At 38.7% G+C, this 20,087-nt stretch overlaps 2 protein-coding genes and 1 long non-coding RNA gene across 4 annotated transcripts in view; 2 read left to right on the forward strand and 1 right to left on the reverse strand.

The window, feature by feature from the left end:
* LOC136752826 (uncharacterized) overlaps positions 1-7,925 on the reverse strand; it is a 21,120-nt gene extending 13,195 nt beyond the window's left edge. Inside the window, exon 1 of the long non-coding RNA XR_010817347.1 lies at positions 7,806-7,925. This is a non-coding gene — a long non-coding RNA (uncharacterized LOC136752826). The remainder of the gene's footprint in view (positions 1-7,805) is intronic.
* LOC136752821 (homeobox protein Hox-D3) overlaps positions 1-20,087 on the forward strand; it is a 100,667-nt gene that overhangs the window by 18,936 nt on the left and 61,644 nt on the right. The window contains exons 1-2 of one of the 2 annotated variants that reach the window (XM_066708467.1): positions 7,984-8,110; positions 8,213-8,316. The exons of the other annotated variant lie outside the window; for it this stretch is intronic. The gene's annotated coding sequence lies outside the window, so the exon portion shown is untranslated. Of the gene's footprint in view, positions 1-7,983; positions 8,111-8,212; positions 8,317-20,087 lie in introns of those variants that run through there. 2 annotated transcript variants of the gene reach the window in all.
* hoxc5a (homeobox C5a) lies at positions 370-5,286 on the forward strand. Its single transcript, XM_066708471.1, has 2 exons — positions 370-1,211; positions 2,378-5,286. The coding sequence occupies exons 1-2, from the start codon at positions 689-691 to the stop codon at positions 2,590-2,592; spliced, it is 738 nt and encodes a 245-aa protein (XP_066564568.1). The 5' UTR covers positions 370-688; the 3' UTR covers positions 2,593-5,286.

A 20,087-nucleotide genomic window follows, 5' to 3' on the forward strand; every position in this document is an offset into this window, starting at 1 on the left:
ACTGCAGCTCGTCAACGTCAAAATCGTCTCAGGGAGTCAGTTATGCGTGTGTTTTTGGTGTTGTTTTGTGTGTGCCCCCTCCCTCCCTCTCTCTCTGTGTCTCTGTCTGTCTGTGTCTCTCAGGTACACAAGTGCGGGTTCCCAGTCACCCGTTCTGCCGCTAGCCGGGCAGCAGGTGACGCTCTCACCCCACTGTCCTCGTCTCTCCAAAAGCGGGACTCTGGAGCGGGTCTGCGCCGCCAACTTCTCACGCACGCCGCTCCAGAGTTGCTCAGTGGCCCCCCGCGGCGATCACGCCAAACGTCTGACTGGCCCGCGCGGGCACGTGACTCTATTTAAACATGCCTTATTTGGGCAGCGCACGTAGAGTGAGGGGGAAAAAAAGCAGGGACGATTTTTTCCCCCCAACTATAAATCCTGCTCTTTTTTGGGACAATAGCCCCCTGAATATCCAAAGAGCCACAAATCAAACGTAATAAATAATAATAACAATAATAATATTAATAATAATAATAATAATAATAATAATAACAATACTAATCAAAACAACAGGTAATAAAAAGATTGCAACACCACAGTGTTCCTTGAAAAAAAAAAAAAGCTTTTTAATTTGTTTGGGGTTTTGGTTTGTAGTTCTGTGTTTCATGCTACCGCTCTCTCCTCGCTGCTTTTTCTGTTTTTCCACAAAATGAGTTCGTACGTCGCCAACTCGTTTTACAAGCAAACCCATGAGACTCCTGCTTACACTATGCACGGCTATGGGAACTATGGATCTGTCTCTGAGCTGCACCCGTCCAGGTACTGTTACGGAGGGCTGGACCTCAGCGTCTCCTTCCCTTCGCCGGCCTCTTCCAACTCCCTCAACCGTGGGGAGATGAGCGCTAGCCTGCGCGGCAGCCCGGACTCGCAGCCACCGCCGCCTCCTCCTCCTCCACCGCCGCCGCCACCGCCGCCGCCTTGCTCCGCCGTGGGCTCCCCGAGAAGGGCTCTGAGCGCCGGCGGCCAGGGCTCCCTCTCCGGCGGGCTGTTCTGTCAGAAAGCCGAGGGGGACATGGATCTTAACGACAAGCCCGGCAGTAACAGCAGAGCCGGCGAGATCAAAGTGGAAGCAGTCCAGCCGGTAAGACAGGCAACCCATGCGACCCAGCCGCAGTCAGACCTCCACCAGCCCCAGATATACCCCTGGATGACCAAGCTTCACATAAGCCACGGTAAAGTTCAGTGTTTTTATTTTTCTTTGCTTTTTTCTGGGGAGGGGTGAACATAAATGTGTTTGTGGTGGTGATGGTTGGGGTGGGGGGGGGGTTCTCACTCTTTCCCATATTGCTCTCCATCGTCCATTCACAGTTTTTTTCTCTCTCTTCTTCTTCTTCGTCTTCTTCTTCTTCTGTTTTATAGGCCGTACGGGGGAAATAATAAAACTCGCGGTCGTAAATTTTATGACAAAGGCATCAATTGCTCGTAAACCTGTCCTGTTACTGCGAGGAGCCGATCTGCGTCCAAATTTATGACGGCATAATTGGATCAGAGAAACAAAACTGGCTACAAAACCCGTCCAAACAATGCCTTTAGAGTCGAATATATATATAATATAGATTTAGATATATTATATATATATATATATATTAATAACCGAGGTCTCTAACGGAGAGGTACAAACAATAATGTTATTAGTGTTGGTTGTGCTTGTATAAGGTCAGCAATAACATGGTATGGGACCCACTTTCACTGAAATGTACCAGAGCATGGGGAAAGTGAACGTGGTGTCCTTTGGTTGAACTCTTCACCTTAATATTATTTACTTAACGTTGCACGATTCTTGCTTTTTTCTACATTAAGAAGCATGCATTACTTTTATTTTAACATGTTTCTTTTGTTGTTCAACCAGTGAAAATGATCTCTGCCTTCTGGGTCGTATATTTAGTTTTGCTCCTGTAATTTCGTGCACGTTGACAATTGCTACGTCAAAAACAAGTTGCCCTCTCAGTTCTAAAACCACTGACCTGACCAACAGTGGACATACCTCACGAAACAAGCACTAGCATGCTAGTATATAGCACTCATCAAATACAACCATCTTACTATTACATATATCTGTATATTTTTCCATCACATCTATCTATCTATGTATCTATCTATGTATCTATCTATCTATCTATCTATCTATCTATCTATCTAGGTTATGCATCAGTATACATTATTATTATTATGATGATTATGATTATGATTATTATTATTATTATTATTATTATTATTATTATTATTATTATTATTATTATTATTATTGGTGGATTGCAATAGGCCACCCAAGATTTATTAATCGTGTGAGGTTTATGGATACCTTGTGTATTTATTGTACATATTATTCCCACTCCAGATTCAGACGGGAAGAGGTCCCGGACCAGCTACACCCGCTATCAGACTCTGGAGCTGGAGAAAGAGTTTCACTTCAACCGCTATCTGACCCGCCGCAGGCGCATCGAGATCGCCAACAGCCTTTGTCTGAACGAGAGGCAGATCAAAATCTGGTTTCAGAACCGGCGCATGAAGTGGAAGAAGGATTCGAAGCTTAAAGCGAAGGAGACCGTTTAGACGCCGGAGTTACAAATCGGGCTTCAATCCGAATTCAGAGAAGGAGTGAAGGAAAGAATGGGGGATGGGGAGGGGGGTGCAAAGGAAGAAAAAGAAAAAAGATGGAATTGAAGTGAAGCCTTGCGAATGCTTGAACATGAAGACACGAAGCCAGTCCTAACCAGTCCTTCCATTCCTATTATTTTGAAACAGTAAATTATTACTTCTGTTATCATTAATGTACCATATAAAGATGTATGCTTTTGTTGTGTTTCTTTTTATATTATGGCTATTTAAAAATATAATAATAATAATAATAATAATAATAATAATAATAATAATAATAATAATAATAATAATATCGTGGTTGTTTCTTTTTGTTAAAAGGTCCTTGGGAATTGTGAACAAACACTAAAGGGGGGTTAAATTATTGAAAACAAAAATCTTAGAGAATACAAGGGGTGTGGGTGGGGGTGGGGATATTTGTAAGACTTTTAAATTATTTAAACTTAGTCATGGACTCCTTCTCTAAAACATAGAGCACATCTCCCATATGATTTAAATGTATTTAGCAAGGCCTAGGGCATAATATCGTTGGTTGTTCATTATTATTATTATTATTATTATTATTATTATTATTATTATTATTATTATTATTATTATTATTATTATTATTATATTGTTGTTGGATATAGAGTCAGTCTCCTGCCTTTTATCCAGTGTCTGCATTTGTGGGGGGACAAGTGTGTCTTTGTTATTGTATTGTTCTTCACTCCATACAAGAATCAAGTTATTTCCCATAGGGAAAGCTGAACGGTAGTGTGATTTGGCTCCTCTGTGTTGATTTTCTGTTTTTCTTTGCCACATTGACGTACATATGTCTCTAATTTGAAACAAGTCCCGTTTTAAGTCTGGGCTTTTAGAACTGTAGCAAATGTAGAAAAAAATGTGATTTAGATCCATACTATACTTCGAAGTATACCAAAATACACTAGTGCAGGTTTGCTTAAGTGAAAACGACGAAAGCTCTGCCAAACACACAAAAAAGCACAACGGAGTTATTTTGATTGTAGTTTAATTGTTGCAGAGTTTTTGATTTGGTCCCAGGCGGTCTTGGTTAGGCCATCACAATATTAGGTTCATATTCATAAAAGCTGATCTTTGAATACTCTCATTTGAGTGTGGAACGGGGCTGATAGGACACAAATTACTTTTACAGACACTCAATATCAATATTGCCCGAAGTTCTGACTACAACAGGGCTTGTTTGCAATGATCTGAAAACAGCTGAGCGAGGTGTAAGGGTTGTGAGAACAGACTTCAGTCGCCACTTCCACACCAGGCAGATTTGTGGTAGCGGAAACAGCAGTTGTTCAAACAAAGAGGACCACCATTTGGAATGTGTCGTAAACAAGTCAAGCACAACTTTAATAATAATAATAATAATAATAATAATAATAATAATAATAATAATAATAATAATAATACATGTACCAATCTTACAAGAACCTTATTTAATTAGAGCATTGCCAACTTATTAGAAAAACGACCATTATACCCATATTTCCCAAACAGTACAAAATAGTATAAATTATCAAACTCGTAATAAACTTGTTCAACTTTATATGTCTTGTAAACCATAGAGTACTATTTCCTGCCAAACCCAATGTTCAACGATTTATCGTCTTCAGCAGAGTATAAACACATTTCAGAGCTTGATTTTGTTTTTGTGTTTTGAGTTTTGCTTTCCGAATATACTGAAGTGCACGGAATATGAATAGGTTAATTAAATAAACATCCTTGTGCACAGTATATAAAAGCGAAGCTCTGTTTATAATTTGCCAGAAGGGATTTACGATTCGTACTTATTTGGCTTCATAATATATATACAGATTTGCGTTTGCATTTCTTGAGAATATTTTATGCGTCCACTAAAATGACCCGTTTGATGTAAAATAACCAAAAATCTCAACAGGCTTCTGCATAGATAATCCAACACAGTGTACATGTCAAAACGGAATACATATAAAACACCTAATTAATTATTATCTTCCTAGTTTATGAAGTATTTAAGACATCTTAAATACACTTGTCCTTTAACCAAGGGAAGTGAGTCTTAGTGATTTTATATTAAATTATTTTCTCATATGAACTGGTGGGAGAGACATTTAGATATAAACATGCACTTACTCAATTATTTCGAAATCTATTTTCTTATTGTTATTATCATTTTGAATGTGCTTTACTGTATGCTTGATTTGTTTATTTGTTTGCTTGTGATAGTTTTACTTTGGAACTTATGCTTAAAACGAACGTCTGTTTTTAATCCAGGGAAGACAGACCCTCTGTAAATTCTCTCTTGAGTTCTTTCGAAGACGTGAGCTGGGATTAAATCAAAACTTTGACACACCCGCTAATAGGGAACTACAAAACTGTACTCAGTTGTGGCACAATTTTTATTAAGATGCCTCTTTCTTGGAATCAGAAATGTAACCGCTATGATGTACAGCTTTGTAGTTTGTTTTAAGCAAGTGGGTCTAAATTTTGATTGAATCCGGCCCGAGATCGCAAAATTACGATGTTAGTCGTGTTCCTGTCAATCGTTGTTTCAGCATTTTCACGTGTAAACAAAGTAGCATGCTGGAAAAGATTACAAATGGTCTGATACAAATTTGTATATTTGTGTGTGTGACATAATAAAACATAAAGCATCCAGTGTGAGTTCCGTCAAATGCATCTGTTCTTGCAATACTTAAAAGTTCATTGTTAATGCAAACTGAGGAAGAGAAAGCCTTGTAGAACATCGGTATAGGCTATACGTTGTAACTACTAAATACTTTCAGTGTATGTATATATATATATATATATATATATATATATATATATATATATATATATATATATATATATATATATATATATCATAATTGTGACAAAGTAGGTAACATGGTGACCTGGTTCTATGGGTTCTTCTGTAATATTACGATGCTGACACGAGTTCTTCGGACATTGCCTAGCTTGTGTTTGGGTCGGTATTTGAGTATGCGTGCGTTTGCTTGCTAAGAATAATGAATGCTCCTCCTTGTTATTTATATAGCCTACAATAATATTTAACATGGCCTACCTTGAAGTTGGTTTGTTATGAAATCATACGCTATACTGTAACGAGCACTTTAAGCGTTCTACTTAAACAAGTTAGACAAAGCATTTTACATTTGATCATGCTGTCCAGAATAGTAATACAGTGTAGGCCTATGTGCTTGCAGAACTTAATGTGTGTAAGGATAAGTGATACACATTAAATGAGATTTGTTTTTATGCAAAAATGTGTTTAAGAACGTGTTCAGTTGAACGCTTCAACGTTTTAACAGTGTCTGCGATTGAGGTACAAGTATACCTCTTGAGTAGTAATCAGAGAATATATATGTGCTACAAGCCCTAGCATTATATCGCCAATTTTAACATCCCGAAATCGCTCCACAGTGAGTTTGTAACACTTTTTTTTCTACCCCCCCCCCCACCCCAAAGAATTTCAGAGCTGCGTCTTTGTAGCTTTGAAGACAACATTCTGTTCAGACCAGTCTTCCACATCGCTGCGTCCTATTTCCTAGGGAATTATTTACAGTACAGACAGATGACTATAAAACTTTATAGCACCAATAAAACTTTATAGTATTTCCTCGCACCTCTCAAACAACGAGAATTATTTCCTGTTGGAGAGAATAGAACAGATTTCGGAAAACGACTACAGTTTCAAAAGAGACGAATTAGCACTTTCTTCTCTTTGATGTAAGCTTCAGAACCCCCCCCTCTATCTGGTGAGATAGACAAGGGGGTTAAAAGTTTTACTGAAACGCCAGCAGGGAAATTTGTCCGAACCAAAGATAATGAAGGGAAAAAGAGTAGAAGAAAATTTGAAAGAACGCCAAAATATTATGTATTTAGGCCTATACACACAATCTCGGACTGCAAAAAATCCATGCAGTATACAAATTCGAAACGATTCTTGCACATTTTGCATGAGTCGTGGACAAATTAATATGGCAAGTGGTATATGATAAGGTGACATTATTGCCCTGCTTCAAACACATTCAAAATATATGCTAACAATACATTCATTCTGCGGGGTGCACGTCACCGTCAAACTTCAGACAACCCAGCTTCTAAATGTAACCAAAAGTACTTCAAACAAAACAAACACATATGTTTAATAAATCACACAAAAAAACTCTAAAGCTGTATGAAACTATTTTATGCAGACGTTATTCTGTTTGTTTAAATTTACCTCCGAGTAGCTTGGTGTATATAGAATAAACAGAAATCTCAAATTAACTGTTTTCATTAAAATAAATGATAGTAAAAATGTAGTTTTCAGCTGAGCACTTTCATATAGCCTTCATCACTTTGGGAACACTCTGTCCATAACATTTAGTGTTTATCATCTATTATTACTCACTCTGTGATCTAAAATATTATAAAAGCATTGCTTGTGTTAAGATTGAACTCTATGTTCCGATTAAAACACTTCGATTATCTATCAAACGTGTATTGGTATATTTAATGCGAGTTTGACAGTGTACTAACAAACAATTATTAAGTAAGTATTCGGTCAGTTCGAATAGTCAAACCGTACCCAATCCGAGTCAGCCAAATAAATGTACTGACAGATTAATACAACAAATAAATATATAAATAAATCAAACTAAATGTGTTATTAAAGTACACTGTTTAAAAACAAAAAGAAAGACCCAGGATCTCCTGACTGACACAAGCTGGTCGCAGTTCAGTGGGTCTCGCTGTCCTGCTGCCCTTCCACGTCACTGATCACAGTTTTTACCTGCCTCAACGCCCTCCGCTCTCCGTTTGTCTATTCATTCAAAAACTTTCTTCCACCCCCAGAAAAGTTTTCTGATATATAAAAGCCACCCCATACACACACATTTGGCTCCTTTTTCATGAACATAATAAACAGCAGTAGAAAGGTGATTAATTAGCTATGTATTTCTCTTCTTATTAATTACACTGTCCAGGCCTGTTAATGTGTACAATTCTGTTGTGTTAAGAGCTTTCTCTCTCTTCCTCTCGCTTTCTCCCTCCTCTTTTTTTCTCTTTCTGCTAAAGACAGTAGCGTGTCTCGCATTTCAAACAAGTCTTCGAGGACTACTTTCTTGCTCTTGTCTTTTCCCATTTGCTTATTCCCATGTCGGGGGGAAACGAAAAAACACATTACTCACCCTACGACTTTTCAGTTGTACTATACACTTCTGAACCAGACCGCTGTTTCTTGAGTCCTAACGTGTGCTAAAAATAAATAAAGAAGAAGAAAAAAAAAGAAAGAGCAGGAAAAAAAAGGAAGTCTGCATTTAAACAAACGCAGCTTCCAGTTCCCACAGAAGTTTCGGCACTATTGGGGTATATGGCTTTTGTGTGCGGATTTTGGTTTGTTTTTTGGTAGTTTTAAACTTTTGAAGGTTATTTATGCCGATTGCCCCAAGCGGGGGCCCTGAGTGGCTCGCCCTGAACACGTGATGTCATTAAAGTAAGTTTTATGGTTCGGCAGAGCTGACAAACCCTCAATATATTTACATCATATATAATCTTAACTGTCCGGGATCGCAGCTGTTGGGTTCTCTTATCTTAGGGACAGCGGGGAGAGGCGTTTAGTGTGGATTACCTCTCGCCAGACTCCGCCGGAGCCCCGGTCCTCTCCATATGCACCACACAAATGGACTCCAGACAGCTCCAGTAAGTTAATGTCTTGTTTCTCGTCGTAATGAAATAGATACCTACCCCCGTAGACTCTTGGGGGCTTTAATTAATACTTTAATGTAATATTTCTCCGTGAAATGCGTTGGTGTGTTGTGGCGTTAATGGCTTACAAGCAGGGCATGTAATTTCGTAAAGCGATCTTTTTTGTGCTTTCCTCTCTCTGCGTCTTTATTTTTTCTCATCCCATTTTTTTTCTTCTTTTTTAATAAGTCGATTGCCATAACCTCTGGAAGTTTGAGCTTGGAGCTTCCGGTTGTGTATATAGACCATGTATGGGAAAGTTCATGTGACTGTGACTGTAACTGGTATACAGACGTGTGTTGTGTGTCAGAAAATGACATTCTGACAGTGTGTGCCAGAAAAGTGTGCACTTTCCTGTTGTGCGTCTTTGTGTTCCAACGCTTCCACGGCCAGGTTGTTGGAAAGTGAATTCGCGAGGTGAAGTACTTTGCATGCGAGAGTGTGTGTTCCAAGGGAGGGAGGGAGAGAACGGAGGAGGCGTAAACTTTGTCAACTTTGTAAACTTTCTGAAGAGCTGGGTCTGCTAAAATGGATTTCTCTGCACCTGTAGTGAAGGTATAGCCCACTGATAGCGTTAAGTGCCTCAGGACAGGCGATGCGTTTCTCTTGACAGCTGGGATTCATTTATCCTGGTTAACTGTGACATAACAAAGGTGGAATGCCATACGTGGAGTTTATCTGGATTACTTAGTTTGTGTTTTACAGTAGCAAAACAGGGCAGTCGTACAAACACAAGAGACTAGTTCGTATATTTAAACATCACAAGACTTTATTTTACACCCACTCTTTGTTCGAACACAACAGAAAGAAAAGAAAAATAACAGCTTTTCATTTTGCAAGAGTTACATGAAGTGCTTTAAAAGAAATTAAGGAAGATGAACAACGTGACTCAGTTCAGAAAAGACAAACCATACGTATAAGAGTTTGCTGCTAGCTTAATTTAGTTATTGTCTTCATTGTATAAAGAATGCACATATAAATGAGACGTGTTAATACAACCCATAGGAGAATTCCAGGCCTACTCATTATTATTATTATTAATAATAATAATATATAATATATAATATATAATATATAATATAATAATATAATAATAATAATAATAATAATAATAATAATAATAATAATAATAATAATAATAATAATGTTATGGTATTGTTGTTGTTGCTGGTGTACTACTAATAATAATAATACAAAGGTTGTAGTAGAGAAAACAATTTGACATTATTTTTCTGCATCTTTATCAAGATGTAATGTTTTGTTACCTTCTTTTAAATTTTGAATCAATAAGGATACATATATAGACAGAGAAAACAGAATAGTACAAGTTAATAATAATAACAGAATTATATAATAATAATAATAATAAAAATAATAATAATAATAATAATAATTATTATTATTATTATTATTCAAACAGGAAAACACTGTTTGAATACTAGCAGAAGCAATGTGTTTGCAATGTATCGAAGATGTGTACACAAATTGTGATGGGTAAAAGTATTATTGGCACTAAAGTTACAAAACATTTAATGTAGACACAAATTCCCCAATTCATCTCTATATTCACTTCAAGTACAGCACAATTCGGCGTAATATATATGAACAACAGGCCTAAGTAGAAACACACAGCCCATTTAAACGGTACCCTGCGATAATGTGATTATAGTTCTCTAGTTTGAGTTGCTTTGGCAGACTCTGTGTAAGGGAGTATATTTTGTCTTAACGGTTGAAATATGTTTATTATGATTTGGACTGATACTACTGCAATCCCCTGTAACGTGTAATATGTGTGAATTGCAATTTAAGGAAGATTAATGTTATATTAGACTATGCCAACATTAGAATGGGATTATGCCAATACCAGCAAAGGTGAATGCAGCAGGCGTTATGCTTAAAACCACCAAAAAACAAACTCGTTTGGAAGACATTTAATAGTGTACAAGTCCGGGCTTGTTTATCATAAACCGGTTGAGAGTTTTCTTTTTAGTTTGCTTAGAATCACCCAAATGTCTTAACTGCAGAAGACCTATCTTTTCTTACTTTTCTCCCAAGTTTGCTAACGACATAGTTGTAATTTGCAAATTAATTGTAATTAGGATAATAAATATATACAGAAGCGTTTCCCGTCGTCATCTCCCTTTCTGCCAGAACCAGAACCTGCAGATTCATCCATTATTTTCAAATAACTGCAATAAGACACATAATACAGATACAGATAAACAAAACAATACAGTGAGTACAACGGCCATCATATAATCTGCTACAAAATACATACATTCAACAACAACAACAACAACAACACCTACTACTACTACTACTACTACTACTACTACTACTACTACTACTAGTAGTAGTAGTAGTAGTAGTAGTAGTATTAGTACTAGTAGTACTAGTAGTACTACTACTAATAATAATCACCATCATCATCATCATCATCATTGCTTTAGGGGAATAAAGTGGTGACTTAAGATAGCAATGGGGTTAAAATGTGAATCAGACAATTATACTGCGTCTGGGAAAGTGACTACATACAATTCCAATTAAACATAATTTAGTTTTTCTTTCTTTAATGTATTGTTGTTGTTGTTTTTTTTTCGTTTTGTAATTTAATAGGCTGCATCTTCCAAACAGTCTTCCAAACTGTATACAGCCTTTGAGCTTGGCCTAAACAGAATGATAGACAAATATATAAATAAATTAATGATGAAGAAAGAAACAAAGAAACCTTGCTCAACTCGAATTCAATTCGCACATTTTTATTTGCGCACAGCATGCATGCAAATGTAATTTGCCGTTAAGTCTTGCTGTGTGTGTCGGCACATCCAGACTGTAATAAGAGTTAATTAAAGTTTAATTACGCGGTGTATGTGTATTACAATATAATCATGCATGCAGAATAACGTGGTTGATTAATTATTAATTTAGGGAAACACAATGCGTTTGGTCATGTGTACACAGACACTGGCTACCGCTCATACTTAATTTAGCATTGGTACATTATTAATCAGTGAGACTAATCAATCAAGATCTGATTAAAAGTGGACGGTGCTTTTAAATTAATGAGAGAATCTTAAACTGAAATAATACAGAAGTGCTTCCAACTGTTACCACTACCGTTCCTGCTGTTCCCACTGCACACCCCTGCTTTATAGCACAACCATGTGTGGTTGTTTCCGGGTTAGATTGTATATTTTCCAATAGTGTTTGTTCCTGATCTACTTCTCAAATTTACTCTCTCCTTATCAGTATTTATCTATGTGTATATATATATATATATATATATATATATATATATATATATATATATATATATATATATATATATGAAAAATCCAGTCCTGTTTGAAAACTGTTGATGTAACTTTGCAAAGTCAGGCGTGGATGTGTGGTTCGAGTATGCACGGAGAACGGAATTGCGTTAATATGCGCTGCTTATTCATTTCCCCTGGTCCTGTATGATTTACATTTTAAGAACGAAGCTCAGTCTGCGCTTCATGGAATGCATGTCGTTTCCGATAGCCAGAAGGGTTGTGATTTAAAAGCTGCTTCGATTGATTGCCTTTTTTAATTGGCCGTCATAAAAAGGTTTCTTTAAAGGAAAAAAATGTAAATTACTTTCACCTCCTATCATCCCCCCCCAAGTCAAACTTAATCAGTTGTTAATTATTCTAGGTTGTATATATATATATATATATATATATATATGTGTGTGTGTGTGTGTGTGTGTGTGTGTGTATGTACTCTATATTGTCATTTTTATACTTAAAAATAGAAGAGATTGAGTCAAAAGCGTTCTCTCTAAATCGCAATTTACTCAAACCCTGCACAATTATATTTTTGACCATTTGAGATCAGTATAGGAAAGTCTCGTATTTATTTTTGGATTGATTGATTTATTGATTTAATAGGATCAAACTTAAGAAATAACACCCTGCCTTCAGCAATATCAGGATTCGTGTCTCCCACTGTAACCACAGCTGTATTCAAATTAAATTCGTGACAATGTGTCAGTTTCTGTAACGTAATTTCGTATAATATCTCTACAGTATATAAGTTAATATGATGATCTGTAATTTGCTTGTCATTTTAAACCGTTTAGAAAATCAGTTTGAAAAAGTATTTCGCCCCTAGTCTACGTCGATAAAACGCTGCAAGTTTTCCGTGTTGAGAGTTTTGAAATGAGTTTGACTTATATAGCGTCTTCAAATACCAATGATCTCAGAAAGTTTTACATCAACTGAAACGGAGAAAGGACACACCAGCAACGGAACTGCAACCATTTCCCGATCATTTAATTAGGAAACCGAGCTAATTAGAAAAGGCATAGTAATTGAAATAATGCGTTGTCAAAGGCGGTTTAACAATGCTCAAGGTATATTTAATAAACAAGTGATCTGAAGTAACAGAACGCTCTAACTCAGTGACTGTGTGAGCCGGTAATAATAAAAACGTATTCAGTGTTATATAGGCTACTTAATCTCTATAGATCTTAAATGATAGCCTTATTCAAACGTATTCAAAATATTACAAACTCAGATATTTGTTTACCTTGATTGAGAACACATTTTACATGCAATCACATATGTAGTGAAACAGTGTCTATATGCATGCATAGAGAGATGTGTCACAAACTACATACATGGGGATGTACTACAAACATTGGGGGATGTGCAATATGTTGCACATGGCATACGTTTAAATCGCATTTGGTTTAGCAATCTGCAAGCACTACCGTTCCAACCTGGGGCTATCAGTAAAAAACGGATAAACACGGAGCATTATAGCCTTAACGTTCTTAATGTTACACTTTAGCTTTTTGAGTCCAAAATGTCCCACTTTGCGTTCCAACGCCTTACAGATCCTGCAGCGCTAATGGTTGTATTCGAGCAGCTCGGAAGAAGAACACGGGAGAATTTAGGTAGGAACGGTGGAAAGGTGTCGAGAGTTTGGCGAGCCTTGAACAGAACTCCACTACCGGATTTTGCTGCAGCCCTAAACCTTAAAAACATGTGGTCCAACTGTCTTGCATTCTAGGGACTAAGCGTTTCTGGTGCTTTTACACAGTTTGGGGACCATTCATCAGATATGTATTAGTAAGGAGACAGATCCACCGATAGGCTAAAGCCCATCTCAAGTTAAGGAGTATGTAGGTGAAGACTCCAGGACTGGAGAAATATGGAATGTATTAATCTCCCACCCAACCGCAACCGTACACATAGATACACAATTTTTGGAAGGAGTATTAATCCTGTCCAAATTCAATGATTTCATTGGGTTTTATATTTTATAAGGAAACATTATTTAGGGTTCCAGTATTGAGGAAAACCTATTGAGCATCAATGACCTCTTCGAAAAGACGCAGGGGGCGCCAGTCCCATTAGAGAACAGGCACATAACACATAACACATTAGAAGGTGCACGAACAAACTGAATAAAGTGAATCAAACAGAATCGACCCTCTCGGATAGACACGAGTGAGACAAATCACTGGAGAGTTGGTTATGCAACTACGGGAGAAGAATGCGTTTAATAGGTCTTGGAGAGAACGGGCATATGGGAGAAAACTCTGGTTATGATCAAGAAACCGAAGACGACTGTCACGTAGGAGCCTCAGAACTCAGTCCTGTCCTGCAGCGAGCATTAGCCAGCCACCCTATTCTAAATCCTGGCACCGCTGATTGGTTTTCTAAGCCATAATGAGAAATAATGGCTGGCAGAAGCAATAAATTACTTGATTTGCTGATGTCGGAAGGGGGGGTGGGGTAGTTGCACTCTGGGCTCCGGATTCCCAGAACTGATTTCTGTATGGCGCCTGTCCTACATGGCCAGCAGGGCACGATTTGCAATTAGGCGCGCAGGGTTCACCACAAGTCGCCGTTTACCTCAAACTAAAGTAGATTCGATTGAACTAATGTTATTAGTGACTTGTCTCTGCCCAGTTCGAGTTGATTCTTATTTTGCATGCACAAAACCGCAACTACACCAATACTAATAATAATTGAAGACAAATTGTGTTGAAAGTGTTAAGGCAATTGTCTTTTTAAGTATTTGTTTTAAAATTGTTATTATTATTATTATTATTATTATTATTATTATTATTATTATTATTATTATTATTATTATTATTATTATTATTATTATCTGTCCCCAAATAACCAAATTGTTCTGTCTTTCCATTCAACCAGAATACAGAAGAGCTTAATGTCCCCGAGACACACACTATTCAGATCAGCATTGTGCAGAAAGAGAGAGAGTTGTAGACACACGCAACTGAGCAGCTGCAGTGTTGGTCTGTGTTGACCTGCTGTTGTGTCTGCTCGGAACAAGTCACGGCAACAAAAGACTTTCCAAAAGGGGGCGCTGTTGTCAACACGACTCACGCAGTCCCGGCTACAACTTCCCATTCAAACCACCTACGACACTCGCGGCGAATTGAGGCGGAATAAGACAATTGCAGACTTAACCGACACTGTGTCTGGTGGTTTAGTACGATGCACTATAAAAACGTGTATAAACTGTTGTCCTGACAACTAAAATAGCTGTAAATGTTGCTGGGGGGGATTGTCTTACACCCTCCCCTTCTCCCTCACGGCAAAGGCAATCAACCTCATGACCAAGTTTACTTTATCTAGACATCCTCTTAATCTCACCGAGTTTTGAAAAACACTCCAAAGGGGTCACAGTCCATAGACGAACAATCCCCACCCATAGGGAACCGAACAATTGTTGTCTGCGGTGATTCTCGGTGACACTGAATGCGTGAACGCAGTGGAAACCGCATATATTCAGTCCCTTCAAACGCACCTTGGGATACGCCAACGATAATCATTGTCCTTAAAACGCGCTCGATTTGACTGATTTAGCAGTTTGGGTCTGAGGTAACAACTCCACTGGCAAAGTGTTTTAATAAAAACAAGTATCATATTTTTGCACATCTTGTTTGGAACGGGACTGCAAATGGAGTAGACTGGAATTGCGCAGTGTCCGATATGCTCTGTGTAACATGCTTGGTGTTTGACAACATGTCAGTTTGGTTGTCGTTGCTGTGCGATTGACAGCCTGTGTGATGTGTGTATATTGCTTAACGTCTGCGGAATTGTTCCCTATTTAAAATGCAATCCGTTTCTCTTGTCTCACCAGGTGTTTCAGTTGAGTACAAAGCAAGACTAGTTTAGCCTGAAAGACAGAGTAAAGATGTTAATTGTGTGTGCACGTGTGCAGGTATAGGGCACCTGGGAGAGGCACAATCGATCCAGTATCGTCTTGTGGGTGACTTTGGGACCAGTTGAAGCAGGACTCGGTCAGTTGAGCCCCTGTACATGCTGAAACCGCCCTCTGCATTGCAGCTCCAGAGGGGGACAGGGAGGCGTTCTGGGGCTTGGGGCTACAGGGCTGTAGTCCTCGGGTTCGGTTTGCAGGAAGAGAAACAGAGTTGCACTTCAGCAAAGCCTCCAATTATATTAAAAGCAAGTTACAGTGTGTGGACAAGATGATATAAACTAAACCACACTCTCGAGAGCAAATCCAGCGCTGCCGTAGTCCCATGTAGTTGTTCTCGATTACCTTAGCTATAGGCTCCCCTTAATTGCTCTTCTGTTGGCACCAGGTGTTTGATGTTTTACGTGTGCTGCTGCAGATGTATTGTATTGTATTGGCCCAGAATGTATTGTAGACACGAGTCTGGTGGTTGAAGTTTTTGGTCTTTGAAATGCAACATTGACTTATCTCTGCCCGCTCTGAGAAGACCTCCAAGTGTGACCCATCCCTGCTCACAGGCCTAACGCAGATTTGACCCATCTCACTCTAAAAGATAGTCCAAACTGAGATATACCGCCGAGGCCAGCTGAAATTGAGGGCCGCCTCGAAGAACTTTGGCCCACACGTTAATGGCAAACTGCTAACCTGGGCTTGATTGTGGATACATTTACAAGTAGAAGCGAGTACAGATGTGTTGTTCTCCAGCCATGAAGCTGTACCACAGCTGCTTAAACGTATCGACAAGAAGTGATTGCGTGGCAGAACCGGTATGGCCTCTCGCCACTGCAACACTGCTTTTGCTACAGTCGAAGCCCCCTCTACACAGAGAGCCTTGCTAGGCTTCCACAGGCGCTTAATTTAGCGATGCAGTAAATATTCAGTAATGCTTAAAGATTCACTGGCTAAATAATGCCGATGGAGAGAAGCCAGACTTCACAGGGTATTCATTCATAATTGACCTCAGGCAATGCTTGTTTGAGATAAAATCGTGGCTTAGTGCCATCTCTGAAGTAGTTGCCTTCACACTGGGCAGTGCAGATGAAGGGGAGTATCGGGTATGAGAGGGCGGGGGTGTTGCATTAAGGTGCTGTGTGTGGCCGTAAATATCTATGTTTTGTCTTGTATTTATCTCTGTACCTTCATACAATTTATTTGGGGGTAAATTGGTATTTTTCGTGGTTGTGTCATTACTATGCTTTCCAAATTAACTAAAAAAATTGTTGTAATACGCTTTGAGATGTACCCAACTGAAGAGACAGACAAGCAGCAGAGGATTGTAAATACATTACACTTCCACGTATCGGTAGTACATCAACGAAATGTTGAACACTGTTGCAACCTAGGAAGAAACGAGGCCTTAAAGCAAAATAAATCTGATCGAATAATGAACAACGTTGCCCTGAAAAGCTTGAATTATTATTATTATTATTATTATTATTATTATTATTATTATTATTATTATTATTATTATTATTGAGGACTTCTATGGACATTTTATTCCGAGAATATTTACGAAACGAATTAATGTATCCTATGCGGCCCCAACCAAAATACAAGGCTGTAGAATAACCGTATCAGAAATGAAAGGGAGCAAATAACAAATTAGCATATTAAAACGAACATAAAGGTTTTAAAAATGACAAAAAAAGACTGCACTGGTGATAAACATAATGACAATCAACCTTGCACCTGTCTCCTTCACATCCAAATCACCCAAATGGAGTGGTGTGACTCAAGCTTTTCTGACAGCACGGATCCGCTCATGCCGAATACCGCAGTGCTATTTTTGCTGTTTCTTTCCACCAATCTAAAAATTTACATATTACAAGAGGAACTCTGTCGAGGTATATGTGAAGTCAGAATTAATTTCCCGTGTCCCCGTTGCCGCTGTGGAGACGCGTGCAATCTTTCTCTCTGCGCACGCCGCGCTTCGTTCTCGCTTTGCGCCTCCGATTCCTGTTGTGAAAAAAGTGTGTCGCATCATTTGTTACCTTTACAGCAAAACGGTTCTACACCTCTACCCTTAGGGAGTTGGGAGGTGGAATACATTCAGCCCTGTAGGCGGCATCCTTCATTTGTCTGTGTGTCTGTCTACGTTTGTTGAAAGGGCTGGTCCACGGTTGTATCTGCAGCAATATCTTTGTTGCATCTTAAATGATACCCTCCACAACACGGTCTAAGCTCTTTGTACTTTCGTTACAAAACAAAATAGTGCATTAAACATTCATTGTACGTTTATATATATATATATATATATATATATATATATATATATATATATATATATATATACACACACTCACCTAAAGGATTATTAGGAACACCATACTAATACTGTGTTTGACCCCCTTTCACCTTCAGAACTGCCTTAATTCTACGTGGCATTGATTCAACAAGGTGCTGAAAGCATTCTTTAGAAATGTTGGCCCATATTGATAGGATAGCATCTTGCAGTTGATGGAGATTTGTGGGATGCATATCCAGGGCACGAAGCTCCCGTTCCACCACATCCCAAAGATGCTCTATTGGGTTGAGATCTGGTGACTGTGGGGGCCAGTTTAGTACAGTGAACTCATTGTCATGTTCAAGAAACCAATTTGAAATGATTCGACCTTTGTGACATGGTGCATGATCCTGCTGGAAGTAGCCATCAGAGGATGGGTACATGGTGGTCATAAAGGGATGGACATGGTCAGAAACAATGCTCAGGTAGGCCGTGGCATTTAAACGATGCCCAATTGGCACTAAGGGGCCTAAAGTGTGCCAAGAAAACATCCCCCACACCATTACACCACCACCACCAGCCTGCACAGTGGTAACAAGGCATGATGGATCCATGTTCTCATTCTGTTTACGCCAAATTCTGACTCTACCATCTGAATGTCTCAACAGAAATCGAGACTCATCAGACCAGGCAACATTTTTCCAGTCTTCAACTGTCCAATTTTGGTGAGCTTGTGCAAATTGTAGCCTCTTTTTCCTATTTGTAGTGGAGATGAGTGGTACCCGGTGGGGTCTTCTGCTGTTGTAGCCCATCCGCCTCAAGGTTGTACGTGTTGTGGCTTCACAAATGCTTTGCTGCATACCTCGGTTGTAACGAGTGCTTATTTCAGTCAAAGTTGCTCTTCTATCAGCTTGAATCAGTCGGCCCATTCTCCTCTGACCTCTAGCATCAACAAGGCATTTTCGCCCACAGGATTGCCGCATACTGGATGTTTTTCCCTTTTCACACCATTCTTTGTAAACCCTAGAAATGGTTGTGCGTGAAAATCCCAGTAACTGAGCAGATTGTGAAATACTCAGAGCGGCCCGTCTGGCACCAACAACCATGCCACGCTCAAAATTGCTTAAATCACCTTTCTTTCCCATTCAGACATTCAGTTTGGAGTTCAGGAGATTGTCTTGACCAGGACCACACCCCTAAATGCATTGAAGCAACTGCCATGTGATTGGTTGGTTAGATAATTGCATTAATGAGAAATTGAACAGGTGTTCCTAATAATCCTTTAGGTGAGTCTATATAAGCTTTAAATATCCACAATAAAATTCTGTTCCCTGTCTATTTCGTTACATGTCTTTTACTAACAGAGTATCTACTCACAGTATATATCTATGTTACACGTTTGGAATCTCTAAATGATCGATGAATGTCATTCTAAAACATTCGTATCTCTCTAGCTATTCAATTTAACACGACCACTGCTTCGGCATGCGAGTTTAAATAAACGATTACATCACTATAATGAGCATAATTTGGACTGAATTATTTGTAATTAATTTAGAGCTGGCACATCAGCGTCCTATAATGGGGTTATGTAAATATTATCCTTGTGTTTAAATCGTGGGGTATCGTTTAAATCAACCGGATGTGACCGTAATCGCCTAATTGAAGGGCGCGTTGTTACGCATGACTGTACCTAACAAGGAGAGGTGAGAACCCTGTGATTGCATGCTGGTAACTCGAGCACTGCACCAGACAGCGCTGTGCCTTGGTCCAGGGAAGCCCCTGTGCAGCCGGGTGTATAATACATCACCAATTTGTAAAGAATGGGAAAAAAATATTGTTCAATAATAATAAAAAAGAAAAGAAAATGCGTTCTTAATTCATAGGACCTTCGTCATTGCTGGATGAATTATATCCACATGAACATCCAAATTATGCCAATGTATTGATTCTGCAAATTCACCTTCTAACGTAAACAGAATAATGATAAACATTTCCGGCTCTTGAAGGTCCGCGGATGGACACTCTGCCAATTAAGTAATTTAATAACGCCGAAGTGCACAGGAGGAGTGATAGAACTAGCCTTCTAAGAAAAGATTTCAAAACGCTTTCGTCAAGAAGTCTGAAAAGGTATTCAAAAGCTGATTCCAGTGGAATTACATAAAAGTGCCCCCTGCTGTTCCCTGTATAAGGACGAGCAGTTAGGAATGACATCGTGTCCTGCTTCTGGGTCCAACGTGAT

The sequence above is a fragment of the Amia ocellicauda genome, chromosome 7 (genome assembly GCF_036373705.1).
Source record: "Amia ocellicauda isolate fAmiCal2 chromosome 7, fAmiCal2.hap1, whole genome shotgun sequence".
Taxonomy (NCBI): Eukaryota; Metazoa; Chordata; class Actinopteri; order Amiiformes; family Amiidae; genus Amia; species Amia ocellicauda.

Coding starts and splice junctions, on each gene's coding strand:
- hoxc5a (XM_066708471.1), top strand. CDS start 689: ATGAGTTCGTACGTCGCCAACTCGTTTTACAAGCAAACCCATGAGACT. Junction 1,212..2,377: donor CAAGCTTCACATAAGCCACG/GTAAAGTTCAGT, acceptor TTCCCACTCCAG/ATTCAGACGGGAAGAGGTCC.